This window comes from Barbus barbus, assembly GCF_936440315.1.
Source record: "Barbus barbus genome assembly, chromosome: 43".
NCBI lineage: Eukaryota > Metazoa > Chordata > Actinopteri > Cypriniformes > Cyprinidae > Barbus > Barbus barbus.
Window position 1 is genome coordinate 24,880,218 of NC_136721.1, and position 27,109 is coordinate 24,907,326.

At 37.5% G+C, this 27,109-nt stretch overlaps 2 protein-coding genes across 2 annotated transcripts in view; one reads left to right on the top strand and one right to left on the bottom strand.

Annotated features, from left to right (window-relative positions):
* Window positions 1–27,109, top strand: part of LOC306861931 (uncharacterized protein) — a 1,169,885-nt gene that overhangs the window by 642,232 nt on the left and 500,544 nt on the right. The gene's annotated exons all lie outside the window — the stretch shown is intronic.
* LOC306861923 (WD repeat-containing protein 7-like) overlaps window positions 1–27,109 on the bottom strand; it is a 137,018-nt gene that overhangs the window by 22,759 nt on the left and 87,150 nt on the right. Inside the window, exon 21 of the mRNA XM_079404410.1 lies at window positions 6,863–7,087. Coding sequence (XP_079260536.1) covers window positions 6,863–7,087 — 225 coding nt within the window. The remainder of the gene's footprint in view (window positions 1–6,862; window positions 7,088–27,109) is intronic.

The window sequence follows — 27,109 nt, forward strand, 5'->3', positions numbered from 1 at the left end:
AAGTGTGGCGGGAGGAGCCAACGACAGACACAGTGGGCGTGGCGTCAAGCCTCAGAGAGGTTTTTATTAAACAATATTTAAGATAAAGTGTCCAAAGGGGGAAAAGTGTCCAAAATAAACGGGGATCTGGTGTCCTCGTCGTGCTGCGGGGCTGTGCAGGAGGGCAGTGTTCAGGAGGGAAGGGTCCAGGTAAGGGGCGGAGTCCGGCGGCCGCACGCGCTCCCGTCTGGAGGTCCCGGGGCGCGGGTGACGGCGGCTTCTGTGGCGGCTTCGTCCAACTCCTTCATCCCCGGGTGCTCGACGGGATTCCACGGCCCGGCGTCCTTGCCCGACGGCCGTATCGCGGGTGCAGTGTCGGCCGGACTGCGGGTCCGGCCGCTCGCATCTCTGGCGGCGGCAGGTAGTTCCCTCTACGCTCCCTTTCCTGGACCCACGAGGACACCAGCGTGCATGCACGGGGAAGAGACCGGTCTCCCGAGGAGAGGCGCGCTCGGCGTTTAAACGGCGGCGGTGATGAGGCTCCATTCACGTCAGGTGCGCCTCATCACACGCCGCCAGCCCTGCGTGTTCAGCGCCCCTCCTCTCTCACACACCCACTCCCGTCGGGAGCCTGGTGAAGGGCGGCGAATACGGGACGGGGTGGTGATGATGGACAGGGGGGAGGCAGCCGACTCGTCACAAAAGTAAAAAAAAAACAGCATTTATTTGAAATAGCAATCATTGAAATAGCAATCAATATCAATCTCACAGTAATGAGCCTATAATGAAAATGAGAATAACCACAAAAAAGAGAAGATTATGGTAATGTGACTTTATAAAATCTGAGCAGAATGAATCTCTGTGTAATTTATTCATAAAACCATCAAGTAAGCGATCATTTATGCGATAATGTTTGCAAGGATGACTTAATGAATAATTTACACAGACATTTCATTAGCCGATTTTTTAATTAGCTGAAACTGCCCTTAAACGTCTATTTACACGTCCTGTCTAAATGGCACTTGGTCAGAATGAGCTGTAATGGACCAGCTGGACGCAGATGTAAAGAGACATCGAACTACACTTCACTTCCTGTCTGGACAGGAAGAAGACAGCCAAATCTCCTGCAAATTTATTGTCCCGGTTTTCAGGCCGGCAGAATGGGTTGAGTCCATTTTTCAGAGCGGACATCTTTGTTTAAGACTTGACTTGGTTTAAATGGATGAATTAATATTGACAAAACATCAGCTGGGCTAATGAGTGGTTAGTTAAAGCAATAAACATGCCACATCAGAGGATGGGCCACAGGAAGCTAATTAGAGAGCGACGAGAGAGAGAGAGAGAGGGGGGGGGGGGGGGGGGGGGCTTAAACCATTAGCTCCAACACCCACAAGCGTTTTACTGGAAACTGTCTCTGACACACACACACACACACACACACACATACACACACACACACACAAAAACACAAACACACAAACAAAAACAAACAAAAACACACAAACAGCAATATAGAATGACTTGCAGTCATATATGTTCATTTCCAATGGCCTTATTACTGCAGGACCCTCTGCTCTCCTGTCTCTCTCTCTCTGTCTGTCTGTGTCTCTGTCTGCCTGTCCATGCTTGTCTATTTGTCTGTCCGTGCGTCATTTGTTCGTCTGTATATGCATCTGTCCATCTGTCTGTCTATATGTCTGTCTGTCTATTTTGGTCTACATCTACATCTGTCTACATCTGTCTGCCTGTGTGTCTTTCTGTTCATCTATCTGTTCGCCCGTCTGTGTGTCTGTCTGTCCGTGTGTCTGTGTGTCGATCTGTCCGTCCGTCCATCTGTGTGTCTGTTTGTCCGTCCGTCCATCTGTCCATCTGTCTGTCCATCCGTCTGTGTGCGTGTCTGTCTCTCCATCTGTCTGTGTGTCCGTCTGCCCATCTGTCTGTCTCTCCATCCGTCCATCTGTCTGTGTGTCCGTCTGTCCATCCGTCCGTGTCTGTCTCTCCATCTGTCTGTGTCCGTCTGCCCATCTGTCTGTCTCTCCATCTGTGTGTCTGTCTGTGTCCGTCTTCTCCATCCGTCTGTGTGTCTGTCTGTCCGTCCGTCCAACTTTCTGTGTGTGTGTCCGTCTGTGTGTCTGTCTCTCCATCTGTCTGTGTGTGTGTCTGTCTCTCCATCTGTCTGTGTCCGTCTGCCCATCTGTCTGTCTCTCCATCTGTGTGTCTGTCTGTGTCCGTCTTCTCCATCCGTCTGTGTATCTGTCTGTCCGTCCGTCCAACTTTCTGTGTGTGTGTCCGTCTGTGTGTCTGTCTCTCCATCTGTCTGTGTGTCTGTCCATCTGTCTGTGTCCATCTATCTGTCCGTGTGTCTGTCCATCTTTCTGTGTGTGTCTGTCTGTGTGCCTGTCTTTTTGTCCATCTGTCTGTGTCCGTCTGTCCATCTGTCTGTGTGTGTCTGTCCATCTGTCCGTCTGTCTTTCAGTCCATCTGTCTGTGTGTGTCTGTCTCTCCATCTGTCTGTATGTGTGTTTGTCCGTCTGTCTGTGTGCCTGTCTTTCTGTCCATCTGTCTGTGTGTTCGTCTGTCCATTTTTCTTGTCTGTCTGTCCATCTGTGTGTCTGTCTTTCTGTCCATCTGTCTGTGTGTCAGTCTGTCCGTCTGTGTCTGTCCATCTGTCTGTCTGTCCATCTGTCCGTCTGTTTGTCTGTCTTTCTGTCCATCTGTCTGTGTTTGTATGTCTGTCTATGTGTCAGTCTGTCCGTCTGCCCATCTGTCTGTCTGTCCGTCCGTCTGTGTGTCTGTCCATCTGTCTGTCTGTCCATCTGTCTGTGTGTGTGTGTGTGTGTGTGTGTGTCTGTCTGTCCGTCTGTGTTCTGTCCATCTGTCTATCTGTGTATGTCTCAATCTCTATCCACCTATCTATATGTCTGTCTGTCTCTCCTTCTATCTGTCTGTCTGTGGTCTCTGCTGCCGTTAAAACCGTTAAGAGAAGTTAAAATCAATGGAGTTGAGCTGGAAAGAGAGGTGGCAGCAAAGTCCCTTTCAAGGAAAGTCCGTTCACTCGGCTGCCATATTTGCAATGCCTCCGGGCAGCTCAGACAAGACCAAGTCCTATCAAAATGAATGAGGGAATCCTGAAATCTCAAAAACGGCTCACGATTAAATGACATATTTCAAATCAGCAATAAAATCTGAAATGAACTGCCCCATGAATGTTGTTTCTTATGCTCAAATAGCATTTAAAAAGCTTATTTTTCAGGCTAGACCAGCCAGTGCGCATGTGCAGCTCCAACACGCTTATAACGGCGCACGCGCAGCGGCTGGTCCAGCCCCAGGTTTCTATGGGAACCGGAGCTTCTAACGGCCGCTGCAGTGACGCAATGACTTTACCAATCAATGATTGCTCTTTCATTTGGAAGGCGGGACATATTGTGCGTTGCACTTTCTCCCATTCATAAGTACAGGAGTGAACTGTCTTTGTAACAATGGGCGTCTAAACAGGGAATGCCTTCAGCACACTGGATTTACAGCAAAACACACACACACACACAGCACATTACTGTGACATCACTTCCTGTCACTGCAGCACTGAGCTCGCTTCTCACTTATTATACAATGTGTGTGTTCACTTTTACAATACTGCAATACTGTTAGTAATGATGATAAAACTGTGCTTGGAAAATATGCAAATAATACTGAGTTTAATCAAGTGTGTGGAAAAAAAATCACTGATATATCTAGTAGTGACATCTTGATATCATGTCATTCGAAGCTGTGCAGAAACATCTGAAGTTTGTGGAAAAAAAAAAACAGCTCAATATATTAAAATGTCCAACTGTCTAATTGCTCCTCAAAACCCCCGAGACATTCACATTACAAACAATACACACACAAACGCACACACACTCAACACGGAGGGACGTTACAAGCTTTCTGCTGCCCCTGGATACAGACTAATTGAAAGAGTCTATCAGACACACAGACAGAGACAGAGACACACAGACACACAGACACACACAGACACACAGACACACACAGACACGCAGACACATACACACACACGCAGACACATACACACACACACACACACACACACACACACACACACACACACACACACACACACACACACAGAGAAACCTGGGCTTTAAAATGAAAAGAGCTTGAAAACTAGAGTGTGAGAGAGATTTCTGATGTGTGTGTGTGTGTTTTCCTAGCTGACCTCATCACTGCCCTCAGGCAAACAGCTTTGTTTCTTTATAAAGGTAAAGTACGACTCGTGTCCACTTTGAGCTCAAACACACGGGTTCAGATTCTCCTAAAGGTCTCACAGATGCTTTGACCATCAAATTGACCTTGAAGACAGAAAACACTCCAAACACACACACACACACACCCTGCCTATAGCATAATACTCATACTAACCAAGTGCAGTTAGACAATATTCCAGTGCACTGAATCATTGTTTTCCCAGAATGCACTATAAAAATCAGCTGCACGCTAAATTCACGTAACAATTTTTTTTACAGATAATAAAAAATTCTGCAAAGGCAAAAGTAAAGTCTGAAAATTAAAAACCAGCAGTAAAGAGCTGAAATAAAAACAAGTTTGCGAAAGAATATTTGAAAAAGCAACACACACCGAGCATCTTCACATGTAATGACACGCAATGATAAGCCTTTCTAAACCTGTTGTCCAACAAGAGAACATTATAACTTGTTTTTACTTCACAACATTAGTCGAGTGTTTCCTTTTGTGATCTGATGTGGCTTATCATCACAGAATAAGGCAGAAAGTATTTTCTATACCATAATAAATGTCGATTAGAAATGGCTTCCAAATATACTTGATATAAGTGGTGATTGATTGTGTTTATGGGGTGCAGTCTAGCATGTGTTAATGCTTCGCATAAAAAAAAAAAAACATGATTCTTCACATAATTTACCTTTATTCTACACTGCTCTCTGCCTTCTCGTTTGAACACTGATGATTTCCTGGTTTTATGAAGCTCCTCTCTCAGAAATACACGATGGGCTCTGATTGGTTAGCTAGCTCAGTGTGTTGTGATTCACCTGTGTCCAGTCAACAGATACGCTGTTATTTGTGAATGCTACTGCCAATGTTAGCTTTTAATATACAGTTTTAATCTGATTAAAGCCTTACTACAGCACAGCAACCTCATGCGCATCCATGTTTAACACTTCTCATAGCTATGTGAAAATTATCTGTCTGTCTAGACACACAAAGTGTATAATTGGAACACAGTTCATTGTTGGAGCTGATGAGCTGATGATCTGAATCGGAGAGAGAGAGATGCAGAGCAGAGCGTGAGGAACAGGATAAAGAACCGCTGCTTTAGAACAATGATGAAACTTGTGAATCCATTAGAATCATTAGAAGACAGAATCACGATTCATATATGAATAGAGTTTTTTCACCCATGCACACCTAGTTATGATGGCATGGCAACAACTCTTCCTCTTCTCTAAAGTGGCGCCACATCGCCTCGCTACCCTTTGTTGCTGGGGGGGGCGGGGTTTATGTAAATTTCAGGATTTGTGATGTCACAAACCCAGGAAGTAGCTCGTTGTAGTCCCTACGAGCCATTTTTGTAGGCACTAAAGGTGCACTATTGTAATATTGACAGCTATCCCGAAACATTTCAGAGTTGAATTACTGGCTATAGCATTATTTTTCAGAGAAACATAACATGTTTCCTAAATATCTACAAGCATATGTTATTTTTTGGCTTAAGAAGAGTCAAAAACTTTCACACAGCACCTTTAAAGTGTCATAATTTTAAAAGACAATATCTCCGTTTACAATGAACTTTCAACATTGTAACTTTGCAGATATTATGCTTAAACAGCAACATTACACACTAACTAACGTTAAAAAAGTGAAATCGCAATCAACCACCCCTTTAATCATCATGAAAATACCCGAGATGGCTTGAAGAACACAGATAAACCATATATTGTCGTAGGCGAGTGTTTATTTGTCCTTGCATTTCATCGTTCAAAACATTTAACTTTATATGTTCTTTTTATTTAGTTACAGCGATGGCGATGCCTTTATCCATATTGGGGATTTCCTGGAACGTCATCAGTGTTACTTCTGTGATGCATATGTGAAGTTTCTGGCATTCAGTATGAATGAAACACACACTACATGTGTTTATAGCGCTCAATAATGGCCAATCCATCTTATTTTGGGTAAAAATCTGAAAAATAATACCTCTCTAAAAAGAACTGTTAAGCAGATATATAATAATCTACACTATTTTCAGTGCAAGGAAGTTTACAGGAGTTTTTGGTTGTTAATTTGTTGCAAAAAAAACTAATTGTGTGTGAGTGTGAGTACTCACAGGTGTGTGTGTGTGTGTGTGTGTGTGTGTGTGTGAGTACTCATAGGTGTTTGTGTGTGTGTGTGTGTGCTCACATTTTTGTGTGCGCGTGTATTCACAGGTGTGTGTGTGTGAGAGTGAGTGTACTCACAGGTTTGTGTGTGTGTGTGTGTGTGTGTGAGTGAACTCACAGGTGTGTGTGTGAGTGAGTGAGTGAGTACTCACAGGTGTGTGTGTGTGTGTGTGTGTGTGTGTGTGAGTGAGTGAGTGTAGTCACAGGTTTGTGTGTGTGTGTGTGTACTCACAAGTTTGTGTGTGTGTGTGTGTGTGTGTGTGTGTGTGAGAGAGTGAGTGTACTCACAGGTGTGTGTGTGTGTGTGTGTGTGTGTACTCACAAGTTTGTGTGTGTGTGTGTGTGTGTGTGTGAGTGAGTGAGTGTAGTCACAGGTTTGTGTGTGTGTGTGTACTCACAGGTGTGTGTGTGTGTACTCACAAGTTTGTGTATGTGTGTGTGTGTGTGAGTGAGTGAGTGAGTGTACTCACAGGTGTGTCGAGCCAGTGAGTAGTTGGATCCTCCGGTGGTCAGACCGAATCCGTCGGGAGCTTGAGTGCTGGTGCGAGCGCGGGAAGGTAGTTTGGGAGGTTCGATCTCTGCACCGAACTCGGCTCCGATCACTCCCAGCAGAACGATGGCTGTGGCCTGCTTTCTCCGCTCCTCGTACGAGTTACAGATCTTCTTCGCGTTCGGAGGCAGGTTCGACAGACAGCCTACAGACACACACACACACACACACACACACACACACACACACACACACACACACACACACACAGAGTCACTTAAAAGATACATACACTTCAAAACATAAAACAACAATCACAGTCCATGTCTGTAGTCCCTTATTTCAGAAAACGTTCAACTGAAAATTATGTAGAGAGGTATAACAAAAGATAAAAAACTAAATGAATCCATAAGTAATTAAAAAAAATATATGTAAATCTTTAAACATAAAAAGTAAAATAAATCACTATGAACAAAACTTATTCATAATTCATAACTTATTCAAATAAATACTAAAAAGAATAACAACCAAGTAAATCTTAAAATATGTAAAATAAAATAAATCCCTTTTCAGGATATACAAATAAAATAAATCATATAAGCAATTCTTATCCATTTAAGTAAATCCTTAATAATAATAATAATGATGATAACAACAACAACAACAAGTTAGTCTTATAAATATGAGTAAATCCTTAAAAATAATGAAGCAAAATAAAATAAAATAATTCATATGAAAATAAATGCTTTTTTAGGAAATGAAAGTAATATTGTTTTGTTCTGGTCAGGTGAATTTGTTGTAATTGTGTGACACCTGCCCATAAAACATCCACAGCTCACGACTCGTCTGAATTAACACTGCGGCGCTCGTGAAGCTTCGGCTTTGTGCTCAGCATCCAGACAGCGCTCTGAAAGGAGTGTGTGTGTTAGGGTCATGGTCAGGGCCTTGTGCTGGAGGGACACGTGCCGCACACACACACACACACACACACACACACACACACACAGGCATAAAGAGAGCCAGAGGGGTGTTTGCTTGCGGAAGTGTGGGGTGCGGTTGGACGGGCTTCTTTTGTTACTAAACGTGTGTGTACCGCAGGAGCCCCTCCAACACGGGACACAATTACTCACTCACTCACTCACACACACGCTTGAGGCCACAATACAGAGACGTATGATGATGTAGAGCACAGATATTACAGTTCACAATCTGCTCACAATGGATAAATGCTTATTTTCATCTCCACTAATGTCAATTAACAATAAAAATGGTTCTAATATCGTCTGAATGAATGTTTATTTGATTCTATAACAACAAAACGTATATATAAATTATATATTTTTAAGTAATTATATTATTGTTAAGGATTTTATAAGAATTACTTAAGATGTTTACTTTTTATTTGCTTAAATTTTACTACGCTTTGGGTGCAAAAAATCTAAATATTGAGAAAATCCCCTTTAAAGTTGTTCAAATGAAGTCCTTAGCAACGCATATTACTAAACAAAAATGTTTTTTAAGTGTTGATATATTTACAGAAGGAAATTTACAAAATATTTTCATGGAACATGATCTTTACTTAATATCCTAATGATTTTTGGCATAAAAGAAAAATGTATAATTTTGACCCATACAATGTATTTTTGGATATTCCAAATATACCCCAGAGACTTAAGACTTTGTGCTCCAGGGTCACATATTTGATAAATTAACCTTTCTGTTCCTTTTGCATTTGCGGAGCTGCTTGTACCTGCACATTGCTATTAAAGTTATGATTAATAATAATAACAAGTAAAGAGCCACACAGACTGTAAAATCAAGTATTAGCCATTCATTTCACATTAAAACAAATAAGTAATAAGCACTCAAAGGACAATCACAAGTTTAACTTATTGCACCGCAGAACTCAGAGCAGATTTTGTCTTCATTTCTGTCTATTTCCAAAAAATCATATTTCATTTCTTCCGGCCTCGCACTAAAAAGGCTAACCTGATTGGCTCCATTAATGTTTTGTGCTCTGCGCACGAGAGGCCACATCTCTGCCGATTCAATTTGACCCCGGCCTCGTCTGATTGGTTCTCAGCTGACCTCTGACCTCTCAGGACGGAGCATCACTCAGAAACAAACCAGCAGCTCTCAAAACCTCCACATTATGATCATAGTCAGAGAAATTCACCTATTAACTTACACTGACTACAAAAATAATTTAAATTAAATAAAAAAAAATTTAAATATTGTTTTAATATTATAACACTATTTTATATTATAATAATGTATATATTATTTTTTTATTAAAATATATTATATGCAAATATAATGTTTCATTTCAGAAACTGTAAAAAAAATACATTTGTTTTTAATGGCAAGTTCAATATTCAATAATACAGTAAATATAAACAAAATAAAAAAGACAAAGCAAAAGGTAAAGCATTTAAAAAAATTCTTAAAATAAACAAGCCAGCTCTAAAATTTATTTTAAATGACAAAAGTACTATATTTTTACAAATTTATTTCAATATTATAAAATAATATTGCATATAATAACAAATACTTATATTATTTTATTATTTACTTTATTATTATATAATTATGTAATTATATTAACAACAGCCCATATATAAAATTGTATTTTGTTGTAATGAATATTTACATTATTTTATAATGTAAAAAAATATATATATTTTATATTTTTTATATAAATTGACTTTATTTAAATAATTACTTCATAGCAGAATACATTAAAACACATTTACATTTGTATTTAAAAGTATTGCCATATCATCTTCATTCATTATTACATGGCAGGTTCAACATTTTATAAAATTCAATCTAGAAAAAAAAAAGACTCTATAAAAGGCTATAAATTATTATTATTATTTTTTTTAATGCACTTGTAATTAAAAAATGGTAAAGGTTTATATGGGTCGTTCTAACAAAGTAAGTACTTCAACGTTTGTTCTGATAAAACAATCTTATGTCTTTAATGAACGGGGTAAATCATGTTTTATAGACATAAGTTAGTGCTGCAACACTGAAAAAAGTAAATATAAAAAAAATATATAAACCAAGCATTAAATACTTTATATTTAAAGCATTTTTTGTTATAAACACAAAAATATCTGCTTAATTACTAAATCTTGTCCCATTTTGTCTATTTTATTTCACTTTGTGCATTTAATTACAAGACTTCGCGCTCTGATCAAATCCTGTGATTTTATTTAATTAAAATGTTATGATTTTACACTTTAAATGTATTTTGTCTGTTTTCTCTATATTTACTGGTGTATTTATTCTTGTTTTTTAACCACACAATGCAGTAAAACAGTGTTGCAGCTAAAGAAATTGTCACCGCCATCAAAGCAAATGAAATGTGACAGTAATCTGTGAGGAGGTTTCATAGTTTCTCTGCCAACAGAAATCACTCACAAACACAGTTATTAGAAACACACACAGAGTCCATTCAGGTTGTGTGTATGAAATCTGATGTGATCCGATCATCTTTGTTTAATCAGTATCTGTGTGCTTCTTACCTGCAATATTAAAGACAAAATCAAAGCTACGACAACAAAACAAACACTGAAATATTGATCATCCTCAGAGGAGCAGAACCACACCTCTGTCAGTTTCTATATGAAGAACCGCTGCTGCTATTAATATTACAGTTAACACTGTATGAAATACTACACTCACACACACACACACACACACACACACACACACACGCACGCACACAGCGGCTTCAAAAGTATCTATTCACTTATAAATGTGTGAAAACTTATGAAAAACAAGCATCAGTATCTGCAGAATTTATCTTCATTAACATCACTCTAATATATATATATCTTTTGTTTGTAAAGTGTGTTTATGCATCTTTCTTTACAATAAATAACACACTTTAGTATTTTATATCTCATACTGTGACATTTGAGCATTAAAAATACTGCTGTGATTGTATTTAGAGGCCATATATTGTGAAAGCAATATGAAAGAAACAGCCTTTTCATCCTGCAGGTGCTTAACACGGCTGCCGTCGATCTGTGTGTGTGTGAGACCAGCTGATCAATACCACGGTGCTGCATTCAAGGTGAAACCAGATCAAACTGTGATGAGGAACACAGCAGACAACAACACACACGCACGCACACAACTACAGCACATACACATAAATCTCAACTGTACACCCTTCAAAGCAGTACACACAGTTGACAAATAAAATAAGAAAAATAAGAAAAGGTCTTATTAAAACAACCATATTTTTTCATATATTATAATAACCATTTATATATATAACTACTTATATATAACTATATATATATATATTTATTTATTTTCATTTAATTATATTATTTCCAAATTTAAATTTACTGTTCAGATTACTTTATAGTTACTTATACCAGAACAATATATTTATATTTTAAAATGATATAGTTATATAACATAAAATACAATTATTATAATACATGATTTCACAATTATGTTATAATAAACACTTATTTTTATTATATAATTTTAAAATGTTTTTTTGATCGAATTCTGAAATACAATTAATTTATATTATTTCATACACACACACACACACACACACACACACACACACACACATATATATATATTTGCTGTTGAATGAAATTAGTACTTCATTGTACCAGCACAATATATTAATTTTTAATGTATTGCATTACATTTTAATGTAAAATTATACAATTATAGTTGCATTACAATAAATAATGTAATATTAAAATGTAAATTTAGGGCTTTTTGTTAATAACCACAAAAATACATAATTTCTTTGTTATATAAATGTACAGAAAAAACAGTAATAACACATACATATATATATATATATATATATTAATAAGCAAGCTAAGTTTTGTTCATATCAGAAGATAAAGCTTAAAATACACCTGGTTCAAATGTTAAGTAAACTATTATTTCTTTATTTTGCTTGATGTTTTTATTGCTTTGTCTGAAGCATTTAATCCAATCCGATTATTGTCATCTGTCAGTGTTTATAAGTCGGGCTGTTTCCAGAATAACATTACTGAGCACATGCTGCCATCATTGTGCCTCCTGCCATTATAATAGGAGAAAATGGCTCTGACGATCAGACGTTTTGTAATATTTCACGTCGGATGCAATAAGTGACAGAACAAACGTCTTCGGGATGGATTACACCGTCTCTGGTTATTGATTTATGAACAGTATCGACGGCGTATCTTTAATACCGGCCGATCTATCGTAATGTCATTGCACGTGAATCGCATTTGCCGCTCCAAACAAAATCAGCTAAAAAGGCCGGATGACTGCACCATTCCTCCACGTATTTCCATCTGAAAAACAGCCGGATCGGGCCGGACGGATAATAAAATTATCAAAGAGGAGAAAGCATCAATTAAACGGAGAGAGGGAGACGGAGAACAATGAGAAAGATGCAGCAGACGCTCCTTCACGCTGGGAAACGGATCAATAGCATCATGCACTGCGACTCGCTCCGGCGTTCCTGCGCCAGCCGCTCCAACATCATGGATTATCAGCTCCCATGATGCACTGCCTGCTCTGCCGGCCCATTGATCACCGATACGCAGGCAGGTAACATTTGATAGCAGGGGATTGTGGGAAAGGATTGATCTCTGCTGCTCTACAATGCAGGAGCAAGAAATCTCATGTTAGGAAATAAATGCTTTTTTTGCTCTACGCTTTACGCCCAAACAAAAGCAAACGCTCTGTTTTGTCAGAAAACACTTCTAGGTGGTTACTAGGCAGTTGATAGGGTACTCTGGATGGTTGCTAGGTGCAAATGCTCAGTTTCAGTCTCTCTTTATTCCTGACCGAGAATCTATTCATCCTGAGGAGTCTTAAAACTAAAGATGAAGGAGCACCTCTAGGTGGTTGCTAGGGCAGTATGGGTGGTTGCTAAGGTGTTGCTAGGCAGTTACTAGGGTTTTATGTGTGTTACTAGGTGCCAATACTCCATTTGTAAATTCAGCTTCAGTCTTTCTGTATTCCTGACCAAGAATCTTTTTGTCCCTAGGATTCAAGGTGGTTGCTAGGGCACTCTGGGTGATTGCTAAGGTGATGCTAGGCAGTTGCTACGGTGTTATGGGTGTTGCTAGGTGCAAATGCTCCATTTTGTCAATTCAGGTCTTTTGTTTTCCTGACCGAGAATCTATTTGTCCCGAGGACTCTGGGTGGTTGCTAGGCAGTTGTTAGGGTGTTTTATTATCATGTAATTATATTATTTTAAAATATGAATTTCCTGCTCAATGAAATAATAACTATAGCTACTTATTATTTATAGCTATCATAGTATATGATATATCAATGCAATATTTATATTTTAAAATGTTTAATTGTGTAATATAAAATACAATTATTATAACAAGAATATATTATTTTGTGATTACATTATCATACATCATTTTAATATGATATAATTATATTACTTTTTAAAAATATATAAATTGACTGTTTAATGAACTAATTACTTCATAGTTACCATTTATATATTAAAATATTACAACAGTACAATATAAAATATTTCATTTTGTATTATAATACAATTATATTAAAATAATAATAATAAATGCTTCATAGTTACTTATACCAGAACATTTTCTAATAATTAAAAAAATATATAACTGTGTAATTTGCTGTATAACTTCATAAATTGCTAGGGTACTTTGAGCGGTTGCCTTGGTTAATCTAAGCCCATGAGATTTCGGGAGACTTGATTGCCCGTTTTAGTCTCATCAGTTAGAAAACATAAAGGAGCCCGTGTCAGAAGAGTCTTGGTCTTGAGAAGCGTCCAGTGAGTGCAAACACAATTTATTAGTGAGGAGGCAGAGGACGTGACCTTCTCCAGCCCTCGCTTCTGAAGGTTAAACACATTTTGATACTTTAAAACACACACACACACACGATCCAGAGCTCATATCTGGAGATTCCTAATCAACTACAGTGAGAGAACAACTGAGAATACAGAGCAGATTACAACCTTACAACCACACACACACTCACTCACACACACACACACACACACACACACACACTCACACACTCGCAAACACTCGCAAACACACATACAATCTTCAGAACGATTAAAGAACCTTCTAAATGTTAGGCTAAAAAGGCTAAAACACTTTCTTTCATTTAGTCATTTATTCACTTAACACATCCCTCCTGAATAAAAGTATTAATTTCTTAAAAAAAAAAAACTGACCCCAAACTTTTGAATAGCATTGTATATTTTAAACCAAAATAATTATTTTTATTTTTTTTTAATAAATGCTGTTCTTTTTAACTTTGCATTCATCAAAGAAAAACGTATCATGCTCCAAAAAACAATATGAAGCAGCACAACAGTTTCAGCACTCATAATAAATCAGCATATTATAATGATTTCTGAAGGATCATGTGACACTAAAGATATGATGCTGAAATCAATTCTATTTTAAATATATTAAAATAGGAAACCAATATTAGAAATTGCAATAAGATTTCACAATATTATGTTTTTTTGTTTATTATGTATTTAATAAATACAGCCTTGATGAGCAGAAAAGACTCCCTTAAAAATCTTACTGGTCCCAAACTTTTGAGCAGCCATATACTGTATACACACACACACACAGTATATAGAATAAGCAATCATTTAACTAAATACAATTATAAATAATAAATATAATATAAGTTATATATATATACAGTGGTGTGAAAAAGTGTTGGCCCCCTTCCTGATTTTTTTGCATGTTTGTCACACTTTAATGTTTCAGATCATCAAACAAATTTAAATATTAGTCAAAGATAACAAGTAAACACAACATGTAGTTTTTGAATTAAGTTTTTTATTATGAAGGGAAAACAAAATCCAAACCCACATGGCCCTGTGTGAAAAAGTGCTTGCCCCCTAAACCTAATAACTGGTTGGGCCACCCTTAGCAGCAACAACTGCAATCAAGCGTTTGTGATAACTTGCAATGAGTCTGTTACAGCGCTGTGGAGGGATTACAGCCCACTCATCTTGGCAGAATTGTTGTAATTCAGCCACATTGGAGGGTTTTTGAGCATGAACCGCCTTTAAGGTCATGCCACAGCATCTCAATAGGATTCAGGTCAGGACTTTGACTAGGCCACTCCAAAGTCTTCATTTTGTTTTTCTTCAGCCATTCAGAGGTGGATTTGCTGGTGTGTTCTGGATCATTGTCCTGCTGCAGAACCCAAGTTCGCTTCAGCTTGAGGGCACGAACAGATGGCCGGACATTGTCCTTCAGGATTTTTTGGTAGACAGCTGAATTCATGGTTCATTTATCACAGCAAGTCTTCCAGGTCCTGCAGCCCCAGACCATCACACTACCACCACCATATTTTACTGTTGGTATGATGTTCTTTTTCTGAAATGCTGTGTTACTTTTACGCCAGATGTAATGGGACACCCACCTTCCAAAAAGTTCAACTTTTGTCTCGTCAGTCCACAGAGTATTTTCCCAAAAGTCTTGGGGATCATCAAGATGTTTTCTGGTAAAACTGAGACGAGCCTTTATGCTCTTTTTGCTCAGCAGTGGTTTTCGTCTTGGATCTCTGCCATGCAGGCCATTTTTGCCCCGTCTCTTTCTTATGGTGGAGTCATGAACACTGACCTTAACTGAGGCAAGTGAGGCCTGCAGTTCTTTAGATGTTGTTGTGGGGTCTTCTGTGATCTCTTGGATGAGTCGTCGCTGCGCTCTTGGGGTAATTTTGGTCGGCCGGCCACTCCTGGGAAGGTTCACCACTGTTCCATGTTTTCTCCATTTGTGGATAATGGCTCTCACTGTGGTTCGCTGGAGTCCCAAAGCTTTAGAAATGGCTTTATAACCTTTTCCAGACAGATAGATCTCAATTACTTACTTTCTCATTTGTTCCTGAATTTCTTTGGATCTCAACATGATGTGTAGCTTTTGAGGATCTTTTGGTCTACTTCACTTTGTCAGGCAGGTCCTGTTTAAGTGATTTCTTGATTGCGAACAGGTGTGGCTAGAGAAACTGAACTCTTTGTTTTCCCTTCATAAAAAACCCCTTCATTTAAAAACTGCATGTTGTGTTTACTTGTGTTATCTTTGATTAATATTTCAATTTGTTTGATGATCTGAAACATTAAAGTGTGACAAACATGCAAAAAAATAAAAAAATCAGGACGGGGGCCGACACTTTTTCACACCACTGTATATGTGCTTGTGTGTGTGTCAATATATTTTATTTCGTTTATATATAAATATATTAAATGGATACTAGTGGTTAAATGATACAGTATAGCAGCCATTAAACAGAATAAGGAGTTAAAAACAACACACCTTATTTTATTTCTTAAATATTGATAGTATCTGCAAAATTGTGGTGCATCTCTAATATCAGTAGAAGTAACGCACACAAAGTGTTTCTTCCTTTTGCATCTTCACAGTCAGTGCTTTTCTTACACTCTCTCCCTGTGTGTGTGTGTGTGTGTGTAACAGGAAGAGCGAGACAGTTCAATAGTGCGACAGACGGTCGGTGTGTGTTCGCTGAGACTAGGGCTCGAGTGTCCATGATAAAAGAGTCCACAAAGCGATTGTGACCACGTCTCTCTTCAATAAGAGCCCTCCTGCTCGCTGGCTTTCACACACGCCGTTATCAATAGGCCGCAGCGCTGAATAGCACAAACACTCTCTATTTGGCTTCCAGTCAATTAAGCTCTAAGCTGTCGGTAAACAGGACTTTTAACTTCCCTCCAAAAGGCCCGAAAAAATTGGAGACACGCGATTGCAGCAAAAAAGAGACGAGGAGAAAGAAGAAAAACAAAGGCTCATTGTTGGCAGACAAGCGTGAATTATAGAGATTGAGGCCCACACACACACACACACACTTCATTAGTGAAACCGACCAACAAACGCCACTAATATTATCAACAACAAACTCAATCAACACATCATGATGGGTAAATCAAGTCCTGTCCTACATTATTATACTGTTACACTCAGAAATACGTCACATTATGGACGTTAAATGGGTTAAAAATGACATCTGATGAAAGAAAAACCAAACCACATTGACCACATTTCACATTAACAAAGATAAACCGAGACACAAACATCCCAACATATTCAATATCAATGTTTGCAGCTACTAAATACTAGACATTCACTATATATATATATATATATATATATATATATATATATATATATATATATATATGTTTCAGGATTTTAATTGGTTTCTTAGATTAATAATATAAATGTATTTTTCTTTCTATGTTTTGGTAAAACACTAGGGTATCAACTGCTTAAATCTAGATTTTTAAGTAAAAAACCAAAACACATTTGCCATCATATTATGTAAGCACTTATTAATCTTATAACATAGAAAAACTAAATAATTATATGTATATAAGAATGCATGATTTCTGAAGGATCATGTGACACTGAAGACTGGAGTAATGATGCTGAAAATACAGCTGCAGATCACAGAAATCAATTACGCTTTACAATATATTAACATAGAAAAGAGATGTTTTAAATTGTAAAAATGTTTAATTCAAGAATATTTGACTGATTTTATTGGATTTTAAAATTAATAATAAAATAAAATATAAATAAAAATAAAAGCAGCCTTGGTGAGCGGAAGACTGCTTTTGAAAACATGAAATAAAATCGTATAAAATTTTATTGTCTATTCTATTAATAAAAATAATATTAAATAAAATAAAAAAAAAATATTTTTTTTACATTAAATTACAACTCCTTTTCATTTTTTGACATGTGCAACATTGCATAAGTTCAGTGGGTTACAAATTACATTTTAAGAAGTGAAAACCAAACCATTATTTCTCATAGATTAATCGACATCTTTTAAAAGCTCAAGCACGTCTGAGGCTGAATAGAGATGTTTTTTGCATGTGTGTCATCTGAAACGTGTGCAAAAGAGAGAGGACCAGACACTAGACGTGCTGCATGGAGACACCAGCGTGAGCGTCTGTATGTGAGTGTGTGTGAGAGAGTGTGTGTGAGAGTGTGAGTGTGTGTGAGAGAGTGTGTGTGAGAGTGTGAGTGTGTGAGTGAGAGAGTGTGAGAGAGTGTGAGTGTGTGTGGTGGGACAGACGTCCCCACAACTTCCAGTAAGGTAAAGCGCCGGTGGGTTGTGGGTGAGATCGATACTGTGGCTTCCAGCATCAGAGAGACAGACAACACTCTGCAGATATGAAGACGACATAAACTGAGGATATGGTCAATATTACAGAGACTATCGGGCTGGTCTGGTGTAGCCTGGTTCAGTCCAGTCTGGCCTAAAACCTTCAGTATCAAAATTGTTTATAAAACTGACAATTTACACTCTAAAGAATCATGTACAAAAGTTTGGGAACGGTGAGACTTTTAATGTTTTTAAAAGAAGTCTCTTCTCACCAAGGCTGCATTTATTTGATGAAAAATCCAATAAAATTGGATAATATAAAAATTTTAAATAGCCCTTTTTTATATATATATATATATATATATATATATATATATATATATATATATATATATAGTAAAATCAAATGTATTTCTTTGTTCAAAGCTGTATTTCCAGCATCATTACTCCAGTCTTCAGTGTCACATGATCTTCAGAAATCATTATAATATACTGATTTACTGCTCAACAAAAATTTCTGATTATTATCAATGTTGAACCCAGTTGTGCTGCACAATATTTTTGTGAAAACAGTGATACATTTTATTTTTCAGGATTCACAGATGAATAGAAAGTTCAAAAGAACAGCATTTATTTGAAATAGAAATATTTTCTAACATTATAAATGTTTTTACTGTCACTTTTGATCAATTTAAAGTATTCTTGATGAATAAAAATATTATTTTATTGTGTCCTTGCTGAATAAAACTATTTAAAATATTAATGTAAAATTGTAATTTTTAGTTTTCAATAAATAAATCATGCTGATCAATAAAAAAAAATAAAGCATGAAAATACCATATCACTGATATGAACCAATTATTTAAGATTAAAACTGATGATGCTGTGATTTCTGCATTGCAAAAATAAATATTTGACACTGTAAATAAAGCAAAGATTATTAGACTACATTTTACAAGAAAATACTATTCCAGTCTTTTTACTTTAAAATTTTACATTTAATTCAATATATAACTTGCCAACTGTTTTGTGAAATTTACTAGCAATTTCTAATTTTTCTAATTTTTTTCAGTATGAATTAAAAGCTAAGTACAAAACACCACACTTGTCCAGTTTAAAACACCTGTGTGTTTGATCAGTGTTAGTGCTCCCTGCTGGTTAAGCTAGTAAACACATGCACGTTCATCAGATCTTTGGGTGTCTGCTTTAGTTTCTCATGTCGTCTGAGGGAGAAACGCCGTCTTTAGTCTCAGGCCTGAACAAAGTGTCTATTTTTCTCCTTTTAAAATAGTGCATTAGAAACAGACCTTCACCTCATAACACACTGAAAGCATATGTCTCACACACACACACACACACACACACACAAGCGGATTCCATTAAAACTGGAACGTAAGTGGCCGTTTAAAAGAGTGAAGCTCATCCAATTTAACATTCACAAAAGATGGTCGAGCCGTTCAAAGGAAACAGCCTTGAAGACAGAAAAGCAAGACGATCACCTCTAAAGCCATGATGGCTCTTTGAGGATGTTACTGCGATTAAGTGATTTAAGAAAGAGAGAGAGAAAGAAGCTTTCTCTGTCTGCGAGATGCTTTCTTGCTCCTTTGAAGGGTAGTTCAGCCAAAAAAAAAATGAAAAAAAAACCCTCATTCACTCATTCCAAACATGCATGAAAAGGAGACATTTAGCACAACGTTCATGCTGCTAAAGTATGACTTCAGAAGATCTGTTGTTTTATGGTGCTTTCTGGAGTTCAGTGAAGCTCTGGTCTCCATTCACCTCTATTGATGAAATGAGCAGCGTGAACATTCTGCTGAACATCTCATTTGGGGGGGGGGGGGGGCACAATATATATGGGGAATATATGCAAAAAGTGGAATGAAATATGTACAAAAAAAATCATGAAATACACGAATGATCAGCTTTGGGTGAACTGTCTATTAAGTATCAATGGGGAATTTTAGTATATGCAAAAATAATAAATAAATAATTATATGAGGAATGTGCAAAAATACCATAAAATATATGGATGAAAATACGCAAATAATTTAGGGAAATGTGAATAAAAACATGAACTAAAATATGAATTAAAAACAATGAAATATGTGTTGTGGTGGGGGGGTTATGCAAAAATCATAAAATACATGATGACAATTATCATTTTTGGATGATAATATATAAAGAAATAGGAAGAATATACAAGAATATCATATGGGGGAAATATGCAAATAATCATGAAATACATGGATACAAATCTGGAAAAAAACTTATGTAAAAATCATACTATTTGAGGAAAATATGCAAAATATAATAAAATATATATTGAGGAAAACATGAAGAAAAAACATGAAATGCATGATGATGACAGATTGATAATTTTTGGGTGAACTGTCCCTTTAAGAATCAGAGAGAAATGCCAGAGTTCCTTCAGGCCACTTTAAAACAGGGAAGTTTGAGAGCGAGTGTTGATGTCATCAGTCAACTAGAGTGCAAACACCACAGAAGCACTGAACGAAATCAACCTGAACACACACACACAGCCGAACAATCAATTCTGCAATCTAATTTTATCATTTGCTCTTTTGCCTTTTTTGCTGCATGGAAGCAATTCAGAAAGAGAAGATCCAGAGAAAGAAGTAAACAAAGAAAAAGAGATAAGGAAAGAAGTGATCAATACTTCAGACAACTCACTTGACTATTTTGGTCCATTTGTTTACACACACACACACACACACTGCTGGGGGTGCATCTAGACATGCCTTCAATTAGAAAAATTTATTTAAAAATAATGAGATTATTGAGAGAAAAATAATAAAAAAGACATGGAGGAAAATATAAAATATGTGGAGAAAAATATGCAAAGAACTAATAATATAATAAATATAATATAATAGTTTATTATATTATATATTTATATAATATAATATAATATAATAAACTAAAAATATGCAAACAAACAAAAAATCTTACTGCCTTCATACAAAATAATCAAAAGCTATGACAAGACTATTTAGCTAGATGTGTGTGTGTGTGTGTGAGTGAGAGAGAGAGAGAGCAGGTGCAGTCTCTCTGTGTGTAGTCAACACTAGCTGGTGTTCAACTTTGTCAAATCAGTCAAAAAAGCGTCTATTAACCTCTGAGTGAGTGAGTGAGTGTGTGTGTGTGTGTGTGTGTGTGTGTGTGTGTTGCACCCGAGCAGGACCATCTGTCACCCCCCTCCTGCCCCTGTCACCCCCTGTCCCCTGTTACCCCCTGATGGGAGCAGGTGTGCTGCTCTCTGGGCCATTTCAGGGGGTTTAACCCTGCGATATCCAGCCAGAAAAACTAACGGCCCGCCTCTCACCTCCACTCAGTAGTGCTGTTCACTAGTGCTAGTGCCAACAGAGCTGCTGATCAAACCTCCAGCACTAAGCCTTAAAGCTGAGAGAGAGAGTGTGCGTGTCCTAAAACACTCAGAACACCCTAGCAACTCCATAGCAACAGCCAAAACACTCAGAACACCCTAGCAACTGCATAGCAACAGACTAAACACTCAGAACACCCTAGCAACTGCATAGCAACAGCCAAAAACACTCAGAAAACCCTAGCAACTGCATAGCAACAGACTAAACACTCAGAACACCTTAGCAACTGCATAGCAACAGCCAAAACACTCAGAACACCCTAGCAACTCCATAGCAACAGACTAAACACTCAGAACACCCTAGCAACTGCATAGCAACAGCCAAAACACTCAGAAAACCCTAGCAACTGCATAGCAACAGCCTAAAACACTCACAATATCCTAGTAACTGCATATCAACAGCCAAAACACCCTAGCAACTGCATAGCAACAGACTAAAACACTCAGAACACCCTAGCAACTGCATAGCAACAGTCTAAAACACACTCAGAACACCCTAATAACTGCATAGCAACAGCCAAAACACGCAGAAGCCCTTAAGAACATCCTAAAAACACACTCTCCACAGCAACACACTTAAAAACAATACACCTATAGCAATAGTAGAGCAACAACCACTCAGAACACCCTAGCAACCGCACAGCAACAAGGTTTATAGGTGTTAAAACCCTTGAGTCTGGAGAAACTGCTGTGTGCAAACAGACAAACAGAAGGTGTTTGGTTTGATGTTCTTGAAGGAATCAAGTGTGATGATGCAGCTGCTGGAATCATGGCTTATTTTTCATTTATTGGGCTTTTATTGAGTCACTGTTTGAGTCACATTCTACGAGGATCCAGAACAGCCTGAGGGCAAACGCTGCCTCACACACTCATAAAGCCAATGGAGAACCTCCTGATGAACACTGAACACAAATACATGGCTAAATCTGTCATGAGGTGGTTTTAGCTGTAGCTGATCTACGGGCTGTTAAAAGAAAGCAATCTAGGGCGTTTGTGGGGGTCAAAGGTCAGAACATGAGCATAAACGTGATGGAAAGAAATCTGACAGATTAAAGTTAAAGTCCTGCAATCAGAAGTGATAAGAGATGAGAAAAAGCTGAATTTTTTTCAAAAATGAAGTGAAATTTAAATAAACTCCAACCATTTAAAATTAAAGCTAATTTAAAATATTAATAAATACTATAATAGTAGAAAAATAATACTGAAATAACACAGATGAGTCAAGACGAAAAAAAAAACAAGAGACAAGATGATTCATGAACAAATGAGAAGAGAGACAAAAGGAGAACTGAAGAGATGAGGTGAGATTGTAGGTGAGATGATAAAATAATGAGACATGAAGAGATGAGAGAAGAAAAGTAATGAAGAAACATCAGGAGAAGGGAAGAGAAGATATGAGACGTGAAAAGAGAACAGATGAGAAATGAAGAGATGACAGGGAAAAAAGAAGAAAAATCAAAACAGAAGAGACGGGAAGAGAAGATGAGTTCAGAAGATACAACATCAGAGGAGATGAGACTAGATGAAACAAGGAGAGATGAGAAGATACGAGAAGAGACGGGACAAGATGAGACGAGACATGAAGAGATGACATAACTGAAGAAATAAATCAAAGCAGAAGAGGGGAAGAAAAGATACGAGACCAGAAGAGATGAGACAAGATGAGACAAAGAGATGAGGTGACATATGAAGAGATGACAGACGAACAAAGTGAAGAAACAAACCATGAACAGAGGAGAAGGCAGGACAAGTTACGAGATGAAAAGAGATGAGACGAGGCAAGACATAAAGAGATGAAGTTATGCCTGAAGAGATAACGGTGGAAGTGAAAAAACAAACCATAAACAGAAGAGAAGGGAAGATACATAAAGAGAAGACATGAAATAAAAAGATACAAGATGAGAAGCTGAGACGAGAAGAGAAGAGACAGGAAAAGATGAGATGGGATGTTTCATGAAAAGATGATAGAAGAAACAGAGAAGAGAAGAGAAGAGAAGAGAAGAGAAGAGAAGAGAAGAGAAGAGAAGAGAAGAGAAGAGAAGAGAAGAGAAGAGAAGAGAAGAGAAGAGAAGAGGTCAAGGCAAGATGCAACATGAAGAGAAAAGGAGTGAGTAAGCAAGACGAGACGAGAAGATGAGACAATAAAAGATGAGATGTGATGAAGAGATGGAAGAAGAAAAGAAATTAAGAAACAAATCAAGAGAAGATACTCCTCCACATTAATACCAGCACAAAATAAACATGACTAAACATCCGAAGGTAAGTGAAAAGAAAGAGTACAACTTCACAATCTGTATCCTGTCTCATGTAATCACTCAATCAGTGATTCAGCCGTGCAAAGACGTCATAACAGCTTGTAAACAATTCATGTAACGTCACATTTACCTCAGAAAAACATATTCTGTGACCATAAACTCATTAGTCAGAAAAATAAACTGTAGAGAGGAGCATTTTGCTAAATATATGCACCATATAACATTCATTATAATTGTTTACTGTTCTTTAATGTTTTATGTTTGAATAAATTCATAGTTTTTATGTGGTTTAAAATTCAAAAAACATGTTGAATTTTACAAAGCTCATCGTTCTGAGATGCAAGGCGTGCTCTGATTGGCCAGCTATCCAGTGCGTTGTGATTGGCCGAATACCTCAAGCGTGAGACGTTACGCCCCTCACCGTATTGTGATGCCATGTCCCGCGTGATGACACAAAAACAATAAAACCCATTTTTTATAAATGAGGCATTTGTTGCATCCAGTGGGGACATAATTACTGATTATAATGACTTATACTGTGTTTTTACACGTCGCATCGCCATGTCTGCATTTGTGATCAGAGAAACGACAAACAACAAGCACTACTCTACACTGCTCAAAACTCACGTTTGAGTCGTCAGTAGCAGAAACTACTTACAGGCTGTGAGTCAGAAGCGCCAGACTGTCCTTGCAAAGTTTGAATTGCCCCACTTTATAGAAACAGCCTTTGAGCAAGCCAGCATTGTAGGCTACTCTCCCAGGTTCAGGAAATAGTCCTCCGTAAAATGCGCTGCACACACTCTAATATTTGGGTTGAACTGTTCTGGAACAGTGTTGTAAATACAACTTAACCACTGATTTCTAGTTGTGCCCTCTTTTGGAAGCCCAAACAAAGTAGTTTCGCTTTAACAACGAAACACAGAGTCTCCAGGACATCACACCGGCGGCAGCAGCAACAATACTACAGCGAGAATAAAAGTTACGCCTTCTTTCATTGCGTGTACGTTTGGGCGGTGTTATGAAAATCTCCCCACATCGTGACGTAGACGCGTGTATGAACGAGCCGTTTTAGGGGGGCGTGGCAGAGTCAACTTTTATAAAGAATATCTCTTTGGTTTTGAGTCTAATCTCATCTATGCATGAACAGCTTGTAACACTCCAAAGAAAAAGGAAACCTTGAAATCGCATCATATGACCTCTTTAATTATCATAAAAACTTAATTAAGTGCAATTTAAGCAGTTGTACAGCACACAATTTTAACCTTCAATATTATAATGTAGTACCAGCTGACTCTCATGTATATTTTACAGCATTAGTTGAGAGACTTTTTTTTCCTTGAGAAAATTTGGCATGTACTGTACCTGATATATATCCAAAATAATCGATATTGAATCAAATCGAATTGCAAGCTTGTGAATGAGAATCGAATCGTGAAATTTGGAGAAGATATAATGGTTGCAGGCTTGCCTTCTATTGGCTTTGGCAGCGCTCTTCTCATCTGCCTCCTGTCAATCTGAGTCCTGAGCGAACGCACGGAGCCGGTTTGAGACAGAGACTAAGCACGGTGCGTCTGCGCTGTCACATTTGTAAAATGATCATGTATTTGTAAAGAGGTTACGCAGCGCTAACGTGATTGTGTGTTTGCAGACTGATGATGCATTTGAGAGCTGAATTCTGCTGTCGTGGCTCCTTGCTGAGGAGTTTTCCATCTCTGTCACGATCAGGCGGACGGCTCATCCGTCCTGGGAAATATTAGACATCCAAACACACAGCATAGCATATAGTTAAAGAAAAAACAAGCTTTCACAACACAAATGAAAACACACTCTGCTCCGCCCACTTCCTGTAACCGTAATCAAACATCACGACATCCGAGGTGGGGGCGGATTCACTCTGACCTTTGACCTCTCCAGCTCCTAATATGACAGAGAGCTGCTTTTGGGACTGACCGCATCTCCCACATACTCACGTTTCTCTTTTACTACTAAATCTTGCACTACAAGACAGACATCGAAACGGAAACTGACGTCTGTAGAGATGAGAAGCATTGTGAAATGCATTATATTAAAACGGCTGGAAATGAACAGAGACTTGGGGCCAAAAAAAATAAAAAAGGCCCACAAATTGAAGGCAAAACATGGCTGTGCACAAGTGAAAATTCACATCATTACATTTAGATCTGCTGATGTTGTGTCAGATTTTTATTTAATTTTTATGTTATTTTTGTATTATTTATATACTTTTACAATTTTCTTTATTAATAATTTACATCAGCTTTTATTTCATATGTTCAGTTTTCATTTTAGTTTCATTTATAGTAATTTTATTTTAGTTTTCCATTTTATTAGTTTTTGTTCTTTTTAAATATTACTATATAAGAATAATTTGTTTTTATTTTAATTTAATTTTTTATTTAGTAAATTTAGTGCTTCGACAAACTTCAGTCAGTTTTTAATTTTTCATCTAATTTTTTAAATCTTATTTCAGCTGTTTTTCAATTTAAAAAAATGATTTTTAATAGTTTATACGAAACCACATTAAACTAAAAAAGGTTTTGGCCATTTATTTACACAAAAATTGAATATTGGCAGCCTGAAAATGCAAACATTTGAAAACAGGGATCATTTTGACAACATTGTCGTCTGTATGCGAAACTTTTAAAAAATTTAACTTTCATGTAAATCATTTTTGGTACACTTATGTAAACGTTCTCATCGTAAAACAGATACAATAACACAAATTCTAATTTTGCAGTGTAAACAGTTTTCAGTGATTATAAAAGGACTTTTCGCTAGGTATTCAGGACATTTCTTTGTTCGCTTTCTATATATAATTAATTCCCAGTTTGAATAACCATTTTGTGTTGTTTTATGTCTTGATTTTCTAATGTGTAAACAGCAATAAACTCATTCATAAATGATTCTTAAGCTGTTTTGTCCGTGCAGTGAATATGACATGCTGTTTCCCCCAAAACAAAAACATTTACGTTTCCAATCGATCCGAGATCCGTCAATACTCACGAAACACATGCGCAGACACAAGAAAGGCGTTTATAAAGTCACAGTTCTCATGCACGTCAGTGCTGTTTAGCTGGTTAAGGAGGATTAACAGGAAACACTTTCATCACATTAAGGTGAGACACTGTTTATCTCTCCATCGATCTTCTCTCTATCCAAACATCCTGCTATCCAGTGTGAAAACCTACAATAATGAGCCAGTTTAGGTCTGTATTTCCCAATGAAAGAAACCTGTAGACTGCAGCTTGAGTTTATGGTTTATTTCCACATGCATTTGCACTGAATCATATAAATCTGAACTACTGGCCAGAACAGCCCAAGAAAACAGAAGCATTTTGTAAAGCCATGCCATCTTGCACACGCTCACACACACACACACGCACACACACGCACACACACGCACACACACGCA